At 37.6% G+C, this 21,024-nt stretch overlaps 1 protein-coding gene and 1 long non-coding RNA gene across 3 annotated transcripts in view; both read right to left on the bottom strand.

The window, feature by feature from the left end:
* Positions 1–7,615: 7,615 nt before the first annotated feature.
* LOC133515740 (uncharacterized) overlaps positions 7,616–21,024 on the bottom strand; it is a 99,611-nt gene continuing 86,202 nt past the window's right edge. The window contains exons 6-18 of one of the 2 annotated variants that reach the window (XM_061848308.1): positions 20,523–20,648; positions 19,152–19,313; positions 17,400–17,507; positions 17,024–17,142; positions 16,464–16,601; positions 15,443–15,638; positions 15,102–15,163; positions 14,534–15,025; positions 10,829–11,207; positions 10,278–10,377; positions 9,238–9,768; positions 8,795–8,928; positions 7,616–8,169 (exon numbers count right to left, since the gene is read on the bottom strand). In XM_061848308.1, coding sequence (XP_061704292.1) covers positions 8,021–8,169; positions 8,795–8,928; positions 9,238–9,768; positions 10,278–10,377; positions 10,829–11,207; positions 14,534–15,025; positions 15,102–15,163; positions 15,443–15,638; positions 16,464–16,601; positions 17,024–17,142; positions 17,400–17,507; positions 19,152–19,313; positions 20,523–20,648 — 2,696 coding nt within the window. In that variant the 3' untranslated portion in view covers positions 7,616–8,020. The remainder of the gene's footprint in view (positions 8,170–8,794; positions 8,929–9,237; positions 9,769–10,277; positions 10,378–10,828; positions 11,208–14,533; positions 15,026–15,101; positions 15,164–15,442; positions 15,639–16,463; positions 16,602–17,023; positions 17,143–17,399; positions 17,508–19,151; positions 19,314–20,522; positions 20,649–21,024) is intronic. The other variant, XM_061848309.1, reaches the window with a different exon arrangement.
* On the bottom strand, positions 13,493–14,377 carry LOC133515748 (uncharacterized). Its single transcript, XR_009799063.1, has 2 exons — positions 13,938–14,377; positions 13,493–13,653 (listed from the first exon to the last, which is right to left on the bottom strand). It is a non-coding gene; the product is annotated as an uncharacterized LOC133515748 (long non-coding RNA).

The raw sequence follows: 21,024 nt of genomic DNA, 5'->3' as shown, positions 1-21,024 counted from the left end.
TTTCTAATTATATGTATGCAAGTTTATTTTAAGAATAATCAATTAAACAGGTTCACAGTTATTGATTCATGTTGCATAGCAGTGTTTACCGAAGGTTAATTAGAACTGACCATATTGAAAATTAACTAATACCAATTGAACGGTAAACTGTAACCGTCCGTTACGGTTTACGGTTCCATTTATAATGGTTAGTTTTCAATATGGTCAATTCTAATTAACATTCGGTCAACACTGTCGCATAGGCAACGTATCAATACTATGATTAAAATTGTTTAATAAAGGCACCTAGGTACAATTTATATTAATTGTAAATAGGCTGTTTGTGTTTTCTAAAGTACAATTTATTTAGTAATACGACAAACGGCTTTTTGGGTACAAAATGGTACAAAACAGACGAGGACATTTAAAAATAGTATTATAACATACCGCCTCCGTTTTATTTTGTCATAGCTACATAATGTAGAAGAACTTTCAGCAATAATTTAATATACAAATAAGTAACTTTTTAAAATACAAACAGCTATGTAAATATATTTAAAATAAAGTTTAAAACTCAGTTTAAATTAAAAAAAAAAACGCCGACTATGTACCTGAAATTTCAATTACTCTAAGTTAACTAGGCTTAGGCGTAGTGTTAGGTCTTTTAAAAATCTAGAATTTTATCTTCGACGCTAGGTTTTTTAACAGGGTCTAAATTTAGATTCTGGACAAGGCCCGTCGGGTTAAGCTGGGATTTTTGAAATAGTATTGAGTTTGCGTGCAAGAATTTTGCTGTTGTCTTTACGTTTAACATTTTACCTGTGTGCTACGCCCACCTTGTACAGTTTTCTGTAATATGATATGACACAAAATATTGACGTTGATGTAATAAATCTTGGATACCTACACTTCGCAGGAACCCTGATGGTTTCCGCATAAACTTTTGAAATTTTATAAGATTATTTTTATCTACGTAAATCTTGTTGTTAACCAACACTACGAAAAAAACATCTATCCGAACATGCGCTAAATATTTAGTATAGATTTTTTTTCTAGTGCCATCAGGAAATATGCGAAATATGACTTTAGTATGAGTTATGTTCGGGCAATTTAGCAACTTGTCAACTACGTTGTATGATGATCTGCTAAATATATCTTTTTAGTCTCAGATTCTACCGAACTAGTACTAAATAACGAGTTAAAAACATTAATGCTTTCAAACAGATTGAGCGCTATACCTTATTTTTACGAAATAATTTGTAAAATAGAGTTTTAGTGATACGTTTTAAGCTAATATACATTTTGTGGCTATTATCAAAAATAATTTGAAATAGAGGTGGATTGTCAAAGATAATTTTGTAGCCACAGTAAATTTACTGCCATCTTTCGACACATTATTAAAATTTTAGAACGCCATTTGACTTTGATCCTTATTCCTTCACTGATATGTGTTAAATCAAAAAGTGGTGCCATCTTATCGGCCATCGGCTAAACGTTGTGGCGCCATCGCTCGAAACGATGCCGCCATACCTTTGGCCTTTGATCTATAAGATGGCGCCACTTTTTGATATAATTTAACAAATATATCAGTGAAAGGATAAGGATCAAAGTCAAATGGCATTCTAAAAGTTTTAATCATGTGTCGAAAGATGGCAGTAAATTTACTGTGGCTACACAGTTTTCTTTGACGATCCCCCTCTATTTCAAATTCTCTTTGCTATTACGCAAGTTCACTCGAGGTTGTGTTACATATTTATTTCTGACCATTTTTTTGTTTTTATTAATATTTATGATCTTATCACTGTTAAGTTTTTATTTGTATTATTATCAACCAGGAACCAAAATGAATTTCTTATCGTATGACGGCTACCTGAGTACTGTACAACGTTTTTAGTATTCCCATAGTTTAAGATATACCTATTTTTACATTTTCATTTATTAAATAGGACAGCTAAGACTAGTAGTTGAAATAGATATACAATCAACGCAAAATATTAATAGCAAGGCAGTAGTGGTCCATTTCATTTAAAGTTGTACACTATTTTTTTTTAATGGAAATTTTTATGTTTTTCTGCTCACAATCACATGCTCATTCGATCATATGGGAGAAACTAAATGTTCCAATATTTTTATTTCCATTCCGTTATCATTTTTATGCCGCCATATAACAGAAGGGAAGAAACGAAAAATGTAATGAATTATAAAAATATATTTTGGGGCACCTTTTTATCTTCTATTAGGTTCTAAAGAGCTACCTTAAATAAAATTACCCTAGTATTCACACAACTTTATATTTTATGTATTTATTTCAAGTAGAGAACGCCTTGAATCAAATAAAATTGTATTAACTTAATTTTACTACTCTGTCTTGTTTTATAAATTTCATGTTTCCTTTTATTACCAGTAGTTTAGTCGTTTAAGGTTTTTAAGTAATATCTGTAATATTTACGATACAAATAGCAAATAGTAGGTATTCAGGTTCACAAATTGACGAGTATACTTTCATGGGTATAAAAATCATAGATAACACATAACTTGGCCCTCATAATTTTTATTTTATTTTATATTGTGCACATTGCCTTAAATGCACTAAACAATTGAAAACCCTAGCACTGATACCCAAAAAATATTTTCGCGTCAAGGACATGTTTTATATGCTTCATTTGGCGATTTGCCTAAACCATGAAAGTATAATAAAATATATTATATTTCACATATAAAAATGTTATATTTCATCCTCTTTCTTTTCTGTAACTGTTTATTTTGATCATTGGCTTGTCCGTCCTTTCGAAAATAATATAAAATTAAGCCTGAATTTGTGCCTCTGATTATTCTGCATATTTTTTTAATGTAAACAGTAACGTATTTTACACTTTTATACAATTTTTAACCATCACAACTAAAACGGGTATTTATTTTACAAACCATTCCAGGTATACTACCATTTGATTTGTTGAAAGTAGGTCGATATCGGTAGATGGCGTTGTTGACAAATATTGTGAAAAAAGACCACCTGATGGTGGAAAACACTGCTGTTTCTACGTTTATTCTACAATTTAATTTTACGTGTTTTTAGACTTAGTTATTTAAGATACAAGTGCGATAAGTAGGAGTTGCGAATGACCTATTCGCACGTGTATCGTACAACGTTTTACAGTACATGTGGCATGTGTAGAACGGGATGTGCTTATGCCCGCGGGAAAGTAGCACCATATGTACTGTAAAAACAACTTACAGTCCGAGTAGACTAACTTTGTACCAACTTAAACAGAACAAAGTGAAACGGCGTCATTTGAAAAAGTCATATTTACATATGAAATTATAATGATGACATGACCACACTTTATCATTACAAATATCCTGCAGAGTTAGTTTGGTCGGATTCTATCTTTAATAACATGCTAATAAAACAGTATCTCCTAATATAATAGTATAAATGATGCCCGGATCAATAGACGACCGGTCTGGCCTAGTGGGTAGTGACCCTGCCTACGAAGCCGATAGTCCCGGGTTCAAATCCTGGTAAGAGCATTTATTCGTGTGATGAGCATGGATACTTGTTCCTGAGTCATGGGTGTTTTCTATATATTTAAGTATTTGTAAGTATTTATATATTATATATATCGTTGTCTAAGTAACCTCAACACAAGCCTTATTGAGCTTACTGTGGGACTTAGTCAATTTGTGTAATAATGTCCTATAATATTTATTTATTTATAAATAGTCCATCTACCGGTCAAGACCTATGATAAGTGCACTATTTTATCCTACATTCCATTATCTGCAATAGTTCATGCATATTTTATTGTAAATACAATAATTTATTATTTTGTTAACAGTTTACGTTTGCCTTCATATATTTTAAGTAACCGCTGAGCAATATTGTAGAGATACTAAAATATCTTGCACGTACAATTAGGTTAGTATTAATTCAATGTTAACTGTATATTCTGGAGTTATGGCACTTGAAATATTTCGGTTACGGCTTGGTATTGTAATCATAACAGGGGTATTGTTTTTCATTAACAAGTCCATTTACGTTTTGTCTGCAACGACTGAAGTTTAGCCGCGCCATATTTGTCGTGCAGTCGCCATCAGATATATCGAAGCGGCAAAGGTGCTAACATATATCTGAACACGCCTGTATTGGCTGTTGAAGAGTTGCGTGTGCAGATGTTTTTGAGTACCTGGACCGCAGCGATATATCTGATGGCGGCTGTACTTTCCTGGATTGATTTTTATTTGGATAAATTTTGGTGGGTAAATAGAATATGTTCCTAACTAAACGGAAATAGATACAAATGCGCAAAATAGGAAATTCGCACTTGTATCGTACAACGTTTTACAGTACATATGGCTCTTTAAATTTTCGACATAGTTACATAATGCGTTAATTGTCGCACTAATGCGGTAAAGTAGCACCATATTTACTGTTAATCAGTTTTTGTCTCAAATTGAGATTTCGTATTTATTTCACCCAAACTCGCCTCATTCACCAAATTTTATCCAAATTTTTTGTCAATTTCACCAGCCAAATTTTATCCAAATTAAATGATAAAAAATCGACAACAAAAAAAATCAAGCCTAGCACTTGGGGTGCAGACAGCGTAGATGGAATCTAGCACTAGTACCACCTACAGTAGTATTTGACAGATCGATGCTTTTCCCGAGTCGTAACCACGTAAAATGTTAGCGTAAAGCCTTCAGGCGATATTTTTGCACGACCCATTGAACACTACTCGTGTTTTGGTGAACATGTACTTAGATTACAGCGTCCACTATATTATAACTTTAGGCGCGGAACCTGTACGGCGTTTTCAATTTGAAATTTGAGCTTTTAAGGTCGGTTTGTATCCACAGACATCGAGCGTGCCTTGGCAGATAAAATAATATTCATATCTATCGTTATACGGCCGCGCCGACGCCAATAGACAACTGTATAGAAAAACAGTTTTTGGCAAAAAAAAAACATTTTTAGTACAAGCTTGTATCGCTTACTGTACTTTTTTTCACATGCAACTAATACTCATCGAGACAATTCTAAAAACCGTAAACACCATTAGGTTGCGTTGTTTTATCACAGAGTTCCTACGGCCACCTCCTGTCTCCATCATCAGATCAGCTCGATGTTACACCCGACTTACATATTTCATTATGCAAATTTTCAGCTTTATCCGAAATCGGGAAGTGGGTCAAACTTAACTTGCAAGATACCCTTACAAACATACATACCTAGTTACATACGTAGGTATATTGCAAGTTAAATAAAAGCTTCTAAAAAATGTACGGCACGTTTCATGTAGGTACGCTCAATATCTGTGGATATAAATCGACCCTAAATCGTATATTACTTTGTTTTATTTGGCTTGGAAACGGAGAGTTGTTGATGGTTTTGCAATGGTTTATTTTTGATTTGTAAATATTGTTTTCGATTTATTTTACGTTTTGTTTAAGTACAATTGAAAATCAATCTTCAAGTTACCGTTTTTATAACTTCTGTTCATGCGTTTGCAAAGAATTATTAATGTTTGTGATTTTGGTCAAAAATAAATTATTGCAATACCCTTAACCAGGAGTGGGTAATATAAATTGTTGCGTAAATTAAGAAATAATTATACAGTATAACGAAGTGGGGGCTCAACTGTAAGTTTAGGTCGCTCGCTCGTAAAGTGCATTCTAATTTCAAATTTTATTCAAAAGTTACTCCTTGATATTACTAAAATAGTCGCGTCGCGAACGCTGTTAAAACTGACTATTACAGTAAGTACCACTTAACCACTTTGAAATCGTTTATAAAGTAAAATAAAATTATATAATGATAAACAGTACCTACTAATTAAATATTTTTGTTAAATAACGTAATGATAAGCTTGTTTCCAGAACCAGGACTGTTGAACTACTAAACGTATAAAGTAACGAAAATGTTATATGGCATTGATGTTATAAATAATGTATGTTGCAATATTCATCTCGAACTAATGTAAGGGAACTGTGTTGGGGGGCTCTGGGAATCTAAAGTAAAACGGCTAACATTCAAAATAAGTGTCTAAAAAAGATGTAATTGATTCTTAAAAAGTTTGCCGTGTAAATTTCTGAGTTATGAGAGCCATCGTGCCCTACACTAAATGCGTTTGATATAAATTGAATTATATGTGACAGTCCACATCAAAAAGGACCTTATGTGGTGGTTGGCGCGTACGCCGTTATTACACCCTTTTAATATAGACTGCCACATATTGATACATTTGAAAGGTTTATTCTCCAGTATTTTTTGTATCTAATTTTATATATATTTTCCCAATGAAATGTCGAATTAATATAAAAATTCAATTTTTACGTTTTAAATCCAGTGGCCGTTTGTTTAAAGACTCCAAAAAGTACCTAATAAGACCATACAAGATAGGCTTGCATATAGATCCCTGTGTCCCGCAATACAAAAGTTAGTATTGTAAATTAAAATTATAATTAAATCTACCTCAACCAAATTACCCTTTAATGTTGTTTGTAAGTGTTCTTTTGAGTCTTATTACTAATGAATTGTAGTGTTTTTCACATGGCTCGTTTCATTATAATGATATTATTTCCTACCTTTTGATACGGTAACTATTGTTACCGAAGTATTGAATGGTTGACGGAGTGTTACAGCGTATTGTCATGATTGAAGCGATATTAAATTTTAAATAAAGTAATGTCTTTTTTATTTCATACCCACTTCTTCAGTCGTTATCCATAACATTCCTCTTTCTACTCCAGCAATTTTGTTTATCGATTAATCAGTGGCATCGAAATCAACTTAATTAGACGCGCGGCGCGCGGGGACGCCTTGTCTTTAGGATTCTAATAGCAGTGTTATTATGAATATTCATACAATATTATGCAACTGTGTTTTTTTATTGCTGGTTTTTAGGCAAAAATCTACAAACCAATATTTACTTTAATTTTATTTACAATTTTAGGTGTTTGATGCTGTGTTACAAATATTGTGTGCAACGTTACATAATTTGGTCTTAAAATTATCGGTCTTGTTTTCGTTTTGAAACATCGGCCCTTGAATTTTAAGAACCCTTATTATGTACCTGTTGCACAAAATACTATTATAGTACCGTAAAACTATCCAACTACAACGAGTATTACAATTATAGTCCACACGTTTAACACGTAATTAAGTATCAATGTTAATTTTATTTTTGGTTTTGTCATGTCTTTACTTTCATTAAACAAAATGGTTTGCCATAATATTCAGATAAGAGTCATTAGTCTACGAACATATTAGGGAGTTTCTATACTACAGTTCCAATTCTGATTCTGACACTACAGTTGGCAGATTTTACTGTACAACATAACAATATTACAACATAACAACATACAACATCATATGTGACCGCGGCCGGCAAAACGCCCCAATTTGTCGCTTGCCATAAGGACGGAAGGAAGAAAGATTTGCTTGCATTGATCTTCATACAAATAACCTGTCAAGGCGTCCTTATGGCAAGCGAAAAAGTGGGACGTTTTCCGGCTGCGGTCACATATGTTCTTTGTACAACATTGAAATTTTTGAGAAAATAAACCTAGGCAGATATGAAACTTATTCTACGACAGCAAGTAAGGACTAAGGAGAAAACAAGTAAAACAAAAGTTTGTAATAAATAGTTTATTGTGAATTCAATATTAGCTGGGCAAGTGCACGAACAAGCTACTCCAGGGTCATCAAGCTTTATGCCGTTTACCGTGAGGCCGATTCAATTTTATCAATTTGTTATGATGTTGTTCTGGTTTTGATGCGACTTTGACGATTGTCTTGGCGGTGGCGCGCATCTCACGAGCCACTTACACTTCATTTCGCATGCACCAATTAGCATGAGCGATCTTCTAGGTCGTAAGGTCAAAACCGCATCAAAAATCTAAATTGGGCTCCCAGCCTTTGGCTGTCACGCTTTCTTATCACGCGCCGGATTCCATAACTTTAGCCTTCACGTTTAATTTCTGCTGTAGTTTGGAGACCCCGAAGGGCCTTGCCAAATTAACAATCGTACATTGTTGTTCAGTGTTTGTTGGGCAGGTGCACAAGCAAGCTTTGTCGGCAGAGCCGCGACACAGCCCCTTCGTCGCGGTCCTTGCGGCGCAGGCGGGCCGCTAGCCGCGCGAGGCTGAAGCGGGAGCGGGAGCGGGTGCGTCTTTCGCCGCGACCTCCTAAAAACGAAACGAAATATCAAGATCGGGTCCTTGATTAGTTGCCGGCAATTTTCAAAGGAGAGGTATGGGCATTGTGAATGTCATCTCACTTTGTGTGGTAGGGCACAGCACAGTGGGTGTCATTCCAGATCTAGAGCAGCCCAATTGAGGAAGTACCTCCACCTTACAGAAAACCGCAGCCAAATAACACTAGATCCTACTCATAGTATTGTGTTTTTTTGTTTGCCACCGACGTAGTATAAAAATAGTTTTTTATCAGCAAGATTTTCAGTATCAGCCTAGATTAGCATCGTTAATATTGTCATCGACTTAAATATTGTTCTATTACGATTGACTTTATCCTCGTAATTATGATTGATGACACATTAAAATCACGGCACCTATGCTATATAAAGTGATTACTTTCAGGTTGCTTCTTGGAAACTGTGACGGATTTTATATGAGGAATTCGACAGTTCAGTACAAATCTCGCGCCATTTCTTATGATCTACCTACAATACCTAAATGTTCTTGGCGCGCGCCGTCTGATCGAATACATTACACAACTTGACGTTTTGAGCTACTAAACATGCTACAAGAAACCACTTCTTGTTTCTCACACAGAAGAAAAATCTTTAGGTACCTTCTGCAACCCGTTGCCAGGACTCGGGATCCACGTTGACCATGCCTGTTGAAGCACTGCGGCCAAGCGTGGACTCCTGAGGACCCGAGGACTGGGATTCCGTGACATCACTCTCGCAGCTGATGCGGCTGGATCTGAGAATTAGATGTACAGGAACCAAATAAAATTAAATAATAAATATAGATAGACGCATCAAAAGTAGACATTAGAAAAAATTACTAAAAATTTAACGCAACTACGCAGCTTCAGGAAACCAGCTACATTTGGCTTTCTTTGGCCAAAACTCTCGACATGTCTGATTTTGTCAACATTTGGCGATACGCAATAGCATGTTAAATTCTAACAGCATACTTAGCAAAGCTTTTTGTAATAAATTTTACGAATTAACAGTTAGCAGTTCATGTCCCGTTAAAATTTCCAACTAGCAAACAGAAGAACCTCACCTATCTCCAGGCCTAAGATCACTGGCTGAACTGGTCCCTTCCCTCCTCATCGGAACAGGAGACGAAAGAAACCTCTCCCTCGCAGCTCGTATCCTCGCCGCTCTCTCCGAGAGCTGGCTAGCTTCCACTTCCATGGCCACCGACTCCACAGTCGATATAGACCGCGCAAACAACTCAGGGTTTTCTTTCACTATTTTAGTAATGCTTGGGACTTCAGACATCTGCCGCAAAAGCGTAGTCTCGACTATCGGATTAGGTTTCTCAGGTACATGAATAAGATCGGGTACAATAGTGTCTGTGCTCGCGTTACATTTTATGGTCTCTTGGCTGTCTTTCATTTCTTTCTGTAATGGGGTTTCTGGTATAGGTGGTTCGGGGTGTAGAGCGTTGGCACTCCGGGATTTAAGGACTCCATCTAGACCGGGTGGCGGGACGGGTGTTAATCGTTTTTCTGCTGAAGTTTGGTCTCTCCTAGATAGTTGACAGGCGCTCGCTGACTTCTGGACTTCCCTCTCGAGGAATGGGTTATTTCTGTAAAGTAAAATTATAGGTAAGTATCATAATCTTATATCTAATAAAACATAAATATTTTCCAGAGTTTCCGAAGTGTGGGGATTAACCCTTGAAATGTCCTAAAAGTTTATAAGAACTTTTAAATAAATAATTTTGTAAGTATGTCGTTTAAGTCCATCTATTTATGTTTTCTATCTATTATTCGGTTCATTGCTTTCGATAGTCTTCTGCTGGAGTAAGCCATTATCAAGAATTCCCACAACGATCGGGCGTGTTTTTCCCTGGCCCAAGTACTGTGATATCGACCAGATCAATTCAGTCTTGTTAAAATCTTTCTCCAGATGTCCAGATCCATCCTTCGGTTCACGCATATTCAGAATTTATGTTTCCTAGCGGTACGCGGTAATACGATATACTTACTCTGCCCATAGCAATTTATCGAAGTCTAGCCTTCGTTAGTCTAGCTAGATTCAAAGATCTAGATTACCCGAGTTCGAATGGTGATTATTAAGTACATATTAGGTTACCTGATATTAACCCCTACGGGCATGTCGGGAGGGCGTCGTCTCTCTAGAGCAGGGGAGCGCCAGGCCGGCGACGAAGCGCCACTACTGGGAGGCGTGTGACCTGGAAAGAATTAATATCAAATACCCATTGATTTTTAAAAACTCCATTGAATTTTCTCAGAATTCTGTAGGCACTATACTGTATTATTTTTTTAGTTTGAGGCAATTTAACGCATTCACTGACAACGTTTTCGTAGCGCTACACGCGTAGCCGATCCTAGCGTTATCCCGCTTTGTAGAGGAAACCTACTACGAACAGAGCGCCCGCCGAGCGGGTTCCCGGCACTCAATGTGTTATATATTGATGGTACAGTCACGTCTGAAAATATCTATACAAAGTCTCAAAAATATGTATATACGACCTTATTGCCCATATATTAAGATGTATACATATTTTGGCACTTTATCATCCGTGTATATATTTTCAGACGTAACCGGATATCATCAGATCAAAAATCGGTATTCTTTCATTATATAATTGTTGATTGATATTTTGGTATCCAGCTTTTTACCTTCCTCACTGATCTTCATATTGTACCGCTGAATCATAATCCTTATCGATGGGGCAGTTTCCTTAGGCTGTGGTTTCCTCTGTGACGATGGTGACGTCGGCAGAGGCGGTCTCGACGTAGGCCTCTGCTCCTCTTGAAGATCCCCAGAGCTTTTCGAACGAGAATACTCTTGCTTCGCCTTTCTTTCAGCCTTTTTAGTGTGTCTGACTTGCTCTGAAGGTCTGACGTCGTCTAGATCTTCGACGTCGACTGGGATGACAGCCCTGGGGACTGATTCGCCGCTTCGGACGACGGGAGAGAATATTTTGCGGGTTGTTTTGACTATGACTTCTGGTGAACCTTCTCGGGGCCCGGGAGCTTTGAGTTTGAGTACGAAAACCTGGGAAAAGGGAAAAATATAAGTGTGATTACCTTTCTGGCAGATCGCTTTGAGTAGGTAGATAGTTAATATACGTTACTATTAATCAGTTTGTAACTAGACGCACTAGCAGATCTAGTTAACATGTAAAAATAATTGACACAAATAATCGGTCCATATCATTTTCATAAACTAAAAACCTCAATTATTATGTTCCAATATTAATCAAAATACTAGTAAATAGTATGTATATATCTAATAAATTAATTCCGTAAGTTTAATGGAATAGAAGCAAAATATTCTCACGAGAAATTCTAAACAACAAACAAAGACTTTAACTAAATCATATTTCGTAGTGGGTCGTTAATCAGAAAAGGAGATTGGTACTCGAGTGTAAAGGGTAATAAATTAGTCAAACGTATAAGGTAAAGGCATCAGTGCTGAGCCATGCATCAGTGTGCCAAAAGTAGGTGTTATTATAGATTAATAAAGTATTAATTGAAAAGTAACTTAATTTTTAAAATAATTGTTTAGCATAAACCACAACACTACTTCAAAGAAGTGCTGTCTTCTGACATGAAGGGATATGCCATATGCGCCATTTTTTTGGAGCGTCACATGGTGTTTTGATCAGACGTTGGCAGCCGAATTGTGATATTTTTTTAGAAGCATGTGCTCTGCTTCACGTAATTAATACTTCATTTGTCTGGGAGAAAGTGAAAAATTAATATAAATCCATATTAAAGTAAGCCCTGACCGATTACTGGGTTTGAGGCAGTAATTTTAAAGGGATCGTGGACCCAGAGGCCAGCCGATAGAGGCTGAGCATAGGTTTCAAGTTTTTTTATTATTTTCAAATGCAATGTAAGTCGTTAAATCAAGCACCTTTAAATATCTACATTATTATGACTTTATTTCATTGAAATACATCAAATACTCAGTAGTCATCCTGTGGCTGACCACTGGACACTGAGATCACGGAACTCGGAACCCAATAGCCAGGCGTTAAAATGGGATGGCTGTAGACTAGGTACTTAAAGGCTGTGTCTTGGTAGAGGGAGGCTGATTGCTGGCGGAAAGGCCCTTGCATTATATTTAATGAAATATTTCCATAAGCTAAATTAAATTACGTTTTATTCTTTATAAAAATTAAGCTTTAATAAATTATTGATGAGTAAAAACATTCATAATTCTTATTGGTCAATTAGTGGGCAAATGAGACGTTCTTGAACATAGAAATTTCGTGGAGGGGTTGACTATTGGTGCCTTTACCCTGCGATAAGTACGAGAGACGCGCCTAACACGTCTGGAGCGTTTGCCGAAGGTTATAAATAGCTCAGTTTTAAGCCAGGACCGCCATTATATTTTTGACCGTCGGATTGTCACTTTCTCTGGCTTATTCGTAGACGTAAAAACAAAGGTTGTTATTTTGACGATTGAATGTTTGACATTGCGTAGCTACTATGCTGCTCTTTGTCAGACTGTTCAATTGTTATTTTAGTGTCAATACTTATTTATTTTTGTGGATTTTTTGTATTTTAGAGCCAGTTCAGTGTCAGGTTGCATGGTCAACCTACCGAGTACACCTAACCTGACGGTGACAAGCAGGTTTACTCGGGAATCCAGTAGCGAGTTAGGTCCAGGTCGCGAGAGGGGCCTGGCGTCAGCCTTTTTACCAACACAGGTGACGATTATACCTCTTACGTTCTCTTCAAGGTCTGACAGAGGGATATGAGGGTCTCACGTGTGGACCATTAGGAGTAATCCTTACTCATTGAAATCTGTTGGTAATTGAAGAAGCGTTGTCTTGTTAAATATATTTATTTATACACATTATATACATGGTTAGGGCGCCTTATTCATCTGTACCCAGGCTTCGGCTAACACAGATGGAGGGAGGCAATCACACAGACACTAGGGTTTGCTATACCTCGGTTTTGTCGGCCGAACGTTTAGAGCTTAAATTAGGGTCCCTCTCACACACACTCCTCCCTGTAAAAATAGAGGTTCGCCTCTAGTTTTACACACATTAGAATAGGTGAATTTGGGGTAGAGTTAGGGTAGAGTCATTATTTGGGTGTTAGGTTTATTTGTTTTCTTTCACATTTAGTTTGATTATATACAAAACTAAAATCATTAGAGTTTTAACTGTTTTTAATCACAAAATAAACTAAAATCTATTTTCAGTAGCATATGGATGGGTTACTGAGGCTCGTACATTAAATATGATTGAAGGTTTATATATTTTTACATTGGGAGAGATAGGGGAACAAAGTTATTTGAGGACATACTAAATAATTTTGTTATAGGGAGCTAGTGACAGGCGGAGCAGTTCACTAGTGACAATTGAGCTTTTCTATAACTGGGGAATTAAAGGGTAAATAAAGTCATATTTAATAGACGATTGTTTTCAGTATTCCATACATTAATAGTACATTCAGATGAGTTTCTTGGCGTTTCTTCTCGTCTGAAATTAGGTTACGAAACGTTGGTAAAGTAATATTACATAGTGCTTAGGAATACCTATTAAAAATAAATACATAAAATAAAATGGGTATTATTTAGCTTAGAGACCCGTCTTCATCCGGGCGTGACAGTAGATAAAGTATGTTTGTACGTACTATTCTTTGCAATATTTACTTATGGTTACAATGGTTACATATACATATTTTCCTTTAGCTAGCTAGGTTAGCAAAGAGATATATTAAAAGGAAAATATAAGTTTTTAAATTACAAACAAAAAGGGCTTACTACTGTTCACGGTAACTGGTCACGGTAGGGCCCGGTAGGAGATAAATTCTAAAAAATATATATTATTTACTATTTTTTTATTTGTCTAACAATAGTGTTAATAAAAATATACAGTAGGAATATTTACAAATTCATAGGATATTTAGGGATAGTTTTGAAAAATCCAAATCGTATCAGTTTTCACATAAAAGACGAAGGGTACTAAGGTTCACAACGTAAATACACTAGACGATCACATGGCCAAATTTATTTATTTTCCTATTTTTATTTAATCCTGGTTGAATTTTAGTTAATTAGTTTAGTAGTAGATGGGGAAAGGTACATTTTTGGTGCCGGAATGACCAGGATTATATATATAAATAGTTTATTACATAGAGTAGCCTCGTCGGCTACAAGTTCCACAACAATGTAAATAATTATAGACCCTTATGACTAGTAAGGATCAACAACATTCAATTTGTTTAAGTTTTGATGTACTTAACGATTAAATACGTTAAACAATCATTTTAATTAAAAGCTTTGGAAGTGAAAATTAAAAAACAGTATGGTGTGGGCACGGTTTTGAACGACCAATAGAAAAATAAATAAAAAGCTACCTCGCCCTCGGAATCCGAGTGTAATGATGTCGGCGGAGTTCTAGGCCTTTCCGAAGCCCGTCGTGGCCTCTTTCTTCTCCTGGGAATTTCCACAGTCACCGTGTCCACATCTTGCTCTGTGTCACTCTCAGAAGGCTTCGATTGCTCTCGTTCTAATCTTGCTCGTGACTTGGATTTCTTCTTACCATTACTTTTGCTATCATCTTTCTTTTTGTCTTCTTTTGGATCTTCGATGTCTTCTTTACACTTTGTTTTTTCTCTAACTTCAGATTGTTTAATAATTATCGGAGGATTGTATACTTTAGCTACTTCTTCCCTGACGGTGGCTGTTTCAAAATGCGTTTCAGGTTCAACATCTTCTCTTTCTTCAGTAAACCGGCTGGAGCTGCCCCTTTCTATTTCTTCAATGGTTTTTCTGATAAATTTTGCATCTTCCTCTATGCTTGGTTGTCTAGCCATTTTTCTTCTGTTGCTCTTTTCTGAAGGTTTTGACTGGAACAAGTTAAATATTAATGGTTTGATAAATTGATGTTGAATGAAGTGTTGGCAATTAGATGTGGTTTGTCACCTGTTCGCGCATGATCTTGGGTTTTGCGCCAGTCTGTCCATTTGCTTTCACTGTGCGAGATCCTGAAATATAAATAAATACAATTATATGCCCCCGTCTATTCCATTCTAAAATAAGAATAAGGTGTGGGCCTATCCGATTATTTAAGAAATATATTCCAAATTGACTCAACTCGAATCATTACGGTTAATATTATAAAGGTTGACTGGTAGAGAATTGGCATTAATTCCGCCTTTTGTACTGTAAGATTTTGTTCTTTTTGCAATAAAGATTAAATAAATAAACATACCGATTAAACAAGAAAGTTAAGACTATAGAATGAAAAAAGGATAGTGCCTTACCTTCGTTAGGCTGCGTAACTGCAGCACTGCTGGTTTCACACAACAACCTTGCTTCAGCAAGTCCATAGCTATACACCGGTTGCTGCGGCGCGGGGCGAGGAGAGACGGCCACTAAAGGCGCAGCTGTGCAGATCTCTTCGGCTTCTACTTCTACTAGGACTGCGCCGCGGGTCGGTGGGTCTTCGTCATCCACCATCTGAGAATTTAGGAAGATTTTTAGCTTTTATCTCCAATTATAGGTATTTTTCTTTCACAGATGATATTAACATCGCAAACTCAATGAGGTTGGGTTGTTTTATCCCTTTACGGATGACTCACGATAGAGCGGTCTGGGTCCGGGACGAGATGACCGATACTTCGTTTTCTATAGAAATAATCGCGACGTCAACAATCAACCATCATAAATAAAAACGAAGTCTCTGATGGTTCTAACGTATCCTACTGTAACCATATCCGGTTTCATGATCAAACCAAGTCGGTAGTTGTTAAATTACGTATCTTATCTTATCTTATCTTCTAATTTTCGGGGGCCCTTGCGGATTCACTTCGACCCATAAGGATATTTTGTGTAGTTAAGGAAAGATCCATTAGCTACTCAAGAGCTTTTTTGACCATTTCCATGTGCCGGATGTTGGAGTTTATGGGTAGCCTTTTGAATTCCTTTGGTTCCAGATAGCCTGCTCCAAAGTCCTTCATTCTTTGTCTGGCGAGGGCGTGACATTCACACATTAGGTGTGTTACTGTCTCTTTTTCTTCACCACACATTCGACTATCGTGATGTTAAATTACGTAAGTATACTTAATCTATTTACTTAATTACGTGATTGTTTCCAAGTTTAGTAAATATGTCCTTGTAAAAAATTTACATTCTATTGCCTTGAATATTTACAAAACAACGCGGGTGGCAAATGGAGAATTTGTAGGATCCGTTAGACGTTCCTACTTACAAAAGTACCATTGAAGTCAGCCAGCCTATTGTGTTCTCGTCAACTATATAGCGATCATTTCTAAGTATCCTTACCAAGTGTTCCCTTTCGTATTCCGACTCGAAGTCATCAGCATCATTAACGCTAAGGCTGGAAGCTTGGAGGTGCCCGGACGCCATAGAAGGCGCGACGCTGCCGTCTGACTGTGTTCTTGTTAATTGTGCTGGCGCCGCCTGAATCAAAAGGACATTTACAGAAGTCAGGTATGCAGGATATTAAGGAAATATGCTACAAATGGGCAGTGCTTTTCAAATATTTTTTCTTCGAGTCAAGAGAAATAAAAAGACTTGGTACGAGTATCCCCTGCAGAAAGTGCCACTAAAATGGAGTGCAGTCCTGTTAGATTGAGGGCGTGTTGATGCCTTATCTACAGGTGAGTAAGATCGTAGTTAATATAATGAGTATTATAGTTCAGTAATTCGTTGCATAATGTAGGTATTTTAATTCAGTAAAAAAAAATATTTAGTATCCGTCATTAAAAAGTTTGCTAATATAGTTTAATTTAAGAAGTCTTCATTCAAGAATTAAAAGAGATGAGTAAAAAGATTCTCATGTAAGTCTAAACCCAACACAAGTTTTTCTTGATATAAATTACCCTTGCCGCTTTACTGCGTGCCCGGGCTGCGCGCAGTAGGGCTGATGTGGATGCCTCGGGCGCGATGCCTCGGGACTTCTCCCACTCGTGGAGTTTACGTGTGAAAGAGCGAGAGATGCCTGCAACGAAATACAACGATATAATTGCACTATTCTATAAATGTTTCTGTAATTTCCTAGGCATTGATCCAGTTTCCTCACGATATTTTGCTTCACCGAAAGCGACTGGTAAATCTTAAATTCATATTTCGTACATACTTTTCTAGAAACACATTGGTACGAGCCAAGTTCCGAACTCGCAACCTCCGCTTTGTAAGTTGCACGCCATTTAAACAAGATAAAGATCCCTTGCAAAAGTCAAAGCACGAGTACTATACCTTGGAATTTGAAGAGGCCTGTTGACGTCTGCACCAAAACTTGGTCTGGCTTGCTATGCTCTCCCCACGATGGCACAGAGTTCGTCTCTTTCATGCGGTTCCATGCATCTGTTAAATTTGTAACAGGGTACAATTTAGTTTAAGAGAACTTAATTGCGTATAGATACTTACAAAAATGCTGAAACGCCTAAACGTTCAAATTGATAAACAACACCAAGTGCGGGTAGTTCGAAAAACCCGCGTTATAAAAACATGTTAAATTCAGCCAGCCAGTAAGACCACGGGGAGAATATCGTCCTAGTAACATCGAAGGGCATTTTATAAGTATACGCAATTAAGTCCCGGTAAAAGTTTTAATAAATTTAGAGGTAAGGTAGAATTTGGATAACAATTTCCAACAGACAAGTTTTTTCATCGTTTTATTATATTATCAACCAGTTAAATCTTAGAAAAACTTTAACCCTACTAGTTTTCGTAAATAAAAAACTAATTTAACTGATTTGCAAGAGCGAAGTGATTCCATAAGCTGAGCTGAGCTGAGTCGACAAAGTTTTTTACGGAGCTCTAAAAATCTCTCCCATATTCAAAGTATTTTTAAACAAACGTTTGTAGCCTGACTAACATATTGACTGAGAATTCATCGCAATTGAATGGTTTCCTTTCTAATAATGTGCCTTTCACAGAATTGATTTTTTAGTACTAAATATAGATATGTAGGTATGTATGTACGGGGCGGGTTGCACCAAGCACACTCAACGAACTGACCAACGTTAACACATTCAGTGCCAATGCTACGCGCTACGAATGTATCCGATAATACGAGAAAAACCCGTATGTAGCGAAAAGCGCCTACGAACAGACGACCCACCTAATAGACCGTAAGCCCACACACAACACAGGCAGACAGATTCCCATGACCAATCGCCTCCCGGCCGAAAACTCGTGTAGTGGTTAACGGCTAGGTATGATGAACCCTCGTGGACGTCAGCTGCCGCTTCGTTGGTGGGTTGAAAAATGGCAGCCACCGAAATACGTACAACAAAAAAAATGTCATTGCCTCCCACTTGATACTTTGCTAAATGATAGTTCAGATGCTATTGTTAATTTAAAAAAATATCAGCCGGTTATATCGCGGTGGTAAGAACATCAGCTGGTCGCATGAACATGTTTTTTTTTATGGTAGAGGAGGCAAACGAGCAGACGGATCACCTGATGGTAAGCGATTACCGCCGCCCATGGACACCTGCAACACCAGAGGGGTTATAAGTGCGTTGCCGGCCTTTAAGATGGGAGTACGCTCTTTTCTTGAAGGTTTGAAGGTCGTATCGGTCCGGAAATACCGCAGGCGACAGTTCATTCCACAGTAAAAGATAAGCGCTATACCTTTTTATGATAGCAATAACAAATCATGAAACTTTGCATGTAGCATTTTATCAAGCGTTAACGCCTGAAAAGCCATTAACGGATTACGCAATATACACAATACGCATACTTTGCCGCACATAAAGTGGTAAGGCGCATATTTTTAACATTTTCATTTTACAGCTGACGGACTTTCCACCGCGATACAACCGGCTGACGTTTTTTAAATTTAAAACACCATCTTAGGAGGCGATGACTGACGAAATATGCTCCTGGCCCGCGGTCTGTAACGAGTCTCAGGCAGTGAATGTGTTAAATATGGCAAACAGCTGTCATTTTGTAGATACCTGTCAAACTTGACAAATAAGCAACCGGACTCGTCACACCTACCCCACTTTTTCAAGAAGTCCTCGCTGAGATCCTTGCGCTCCGGCACAAAGGGCGGCGGCTGCATTCCCTTCAGCATCTGCCATTCGTCCAGCTTTTTTTGGAAATCTGCTGACAGTTGTTCCCTTGTCGGGACAGGGCGGGCGGGGCCTTTTGAGACTGCTTCTATAAAAAAGGAAGCAAAAATTAATATTTTGACCTGAATCACTTTAGACTGATCTCGGTTTTAGATGTCATGTAATAGAGCGTATCATGAACCTTCCCACCAAGATATTCCGAATGATATTTATAGTAAAAGTACATTTATTAATGAGAATTTGATCTTTATGTCAAATTGAGTACTTTATCGGCGTTTATCGGGTTGCTTTTATACTTTATGTCTCTTCTAAACAATGGTCCATCATACTCGCCCACTAAGATGGGCCAGCGTGTCGAGATCGCGTGGTGCCGGATGGCTTAAGGCGAGGCGGGATGGCGATGGGCACGGTGTCGGTTTTTCATCCGCAAATCAAAGGTAGTGGGCCAGTGATGATAGTACCTGTGGACCCGGGTACGTCCTTAAACTACGTCCACAAGAGAGGTATGGGCATTGTGAATGTCATCTCGCTCTGTGTGGTAGGGCACAGCACAGCGGATATCATTCCAGATCTAGAGCAGAGCCTTACAGAAAATCGCAGCCAAATAACACTAGACCCTACTCATAGTGTTGTGTTCCTGCCGGTGAGTAAGGTTGCCAGAGCTCAACGAGGGGCGGGAGGGGGTTAGGGTCGGCAACGCGTATGTAACTCCTCTGGAGTTGCAGGCGTACATAGGCTACGGATACTGCTTACCATCAGGCAGGCCGTATGCTTGTTTGCCACCGACGTAGTATAAAAAAAGTACGCATCTACATGTGGCCCATTCCAGAACTATACCGTCTAGTTGCGGTTCAACTATCGCATGACCATCTCGCTGGTCCGGCGCTGGGCCATCGTGTAGAGGAGCCATTACATATCATGGACGTCCGCGGCCGCGGTACGTATTTATCGTCACGATGCGACCTAGATGAATGATACGATATTGTATACAATGGCAGTAACGACATAGCATATCGTGTCATCATCGTCCATGGTAACTAGACAAATATATTCGCAGTAAAACGTGGACGTCTCCGAAAAGGTTTAAATCAAAATCCACAACTTTTTTTACGACACGACTTTAAATCGACACGACTTGAGAATTACCTATTCGCACATGTATTGTACAACGTTTTACAGTAAATATGGCCCTTTAAATTTTCAACATACTTACATAATGTGGTAATTTACGCACTAGTGCGGATAAGTAGCACCATATGTACTGTAAACTCTTTTTACAATATCAAAAAAAAATTACCGCTGTTGAGTTTCCCCCGTCGGTCAGAAAATTCACGTCCCAGTCGCGTCTGCAGGGCAGCATAATCTCGTGCAATCTCATCTCTGAAGCCACTGGCTTCGCAACCGCTGCTCAGGCCTTCAGTTTCTGAAACAACGACATTTTTATAATGAGTATTTTAGTAACTTGTTTTACTGGGCATTTTCCACAAACCGACAGACATACGGAGAATATGGAATAGCGCTACTCTAACCACACCAGCTCCACGAATAACTAAAAACTTAAAAACTAAAAAGCTTAAGCTTTTAGCGTAAAGCTTTAAATTCAAACCCATTTTTATTTGAGTTACTTTCCTTTGGAAATAAAGGAGTAGACGATACGTGGACGAGCCACCTAAAGCTACCTATCTCAATGGAAAACGGTAGTAAAAGCTAATTATAGGTACCTACTAAATGACGTTCTTCGATGTAGATTCCATACGAAGATTCTTAACTTTGTACGTAAAAAAACCAAGCTTTTCTCA

Source organism: Cydia pomonella, chromosome 3, assembly GCF_033807575.1.
Source record: "Cydia pomonella isolate Wapato2018A chromosome 3, ilCydPomo1, whole genome shotgun sequence".
Lineage (NCBI taxonomy): Eukaryota > Metazoa > Arthropoda > Insecta > Lepidoptera > Tortricidae > Cydia > Cydia pomonella.
The sequence above is the reverse complement of the archived record's forward strand: the minus strand, read 5'-3'. Positions and strand labels throughout refer to the sequence as shown.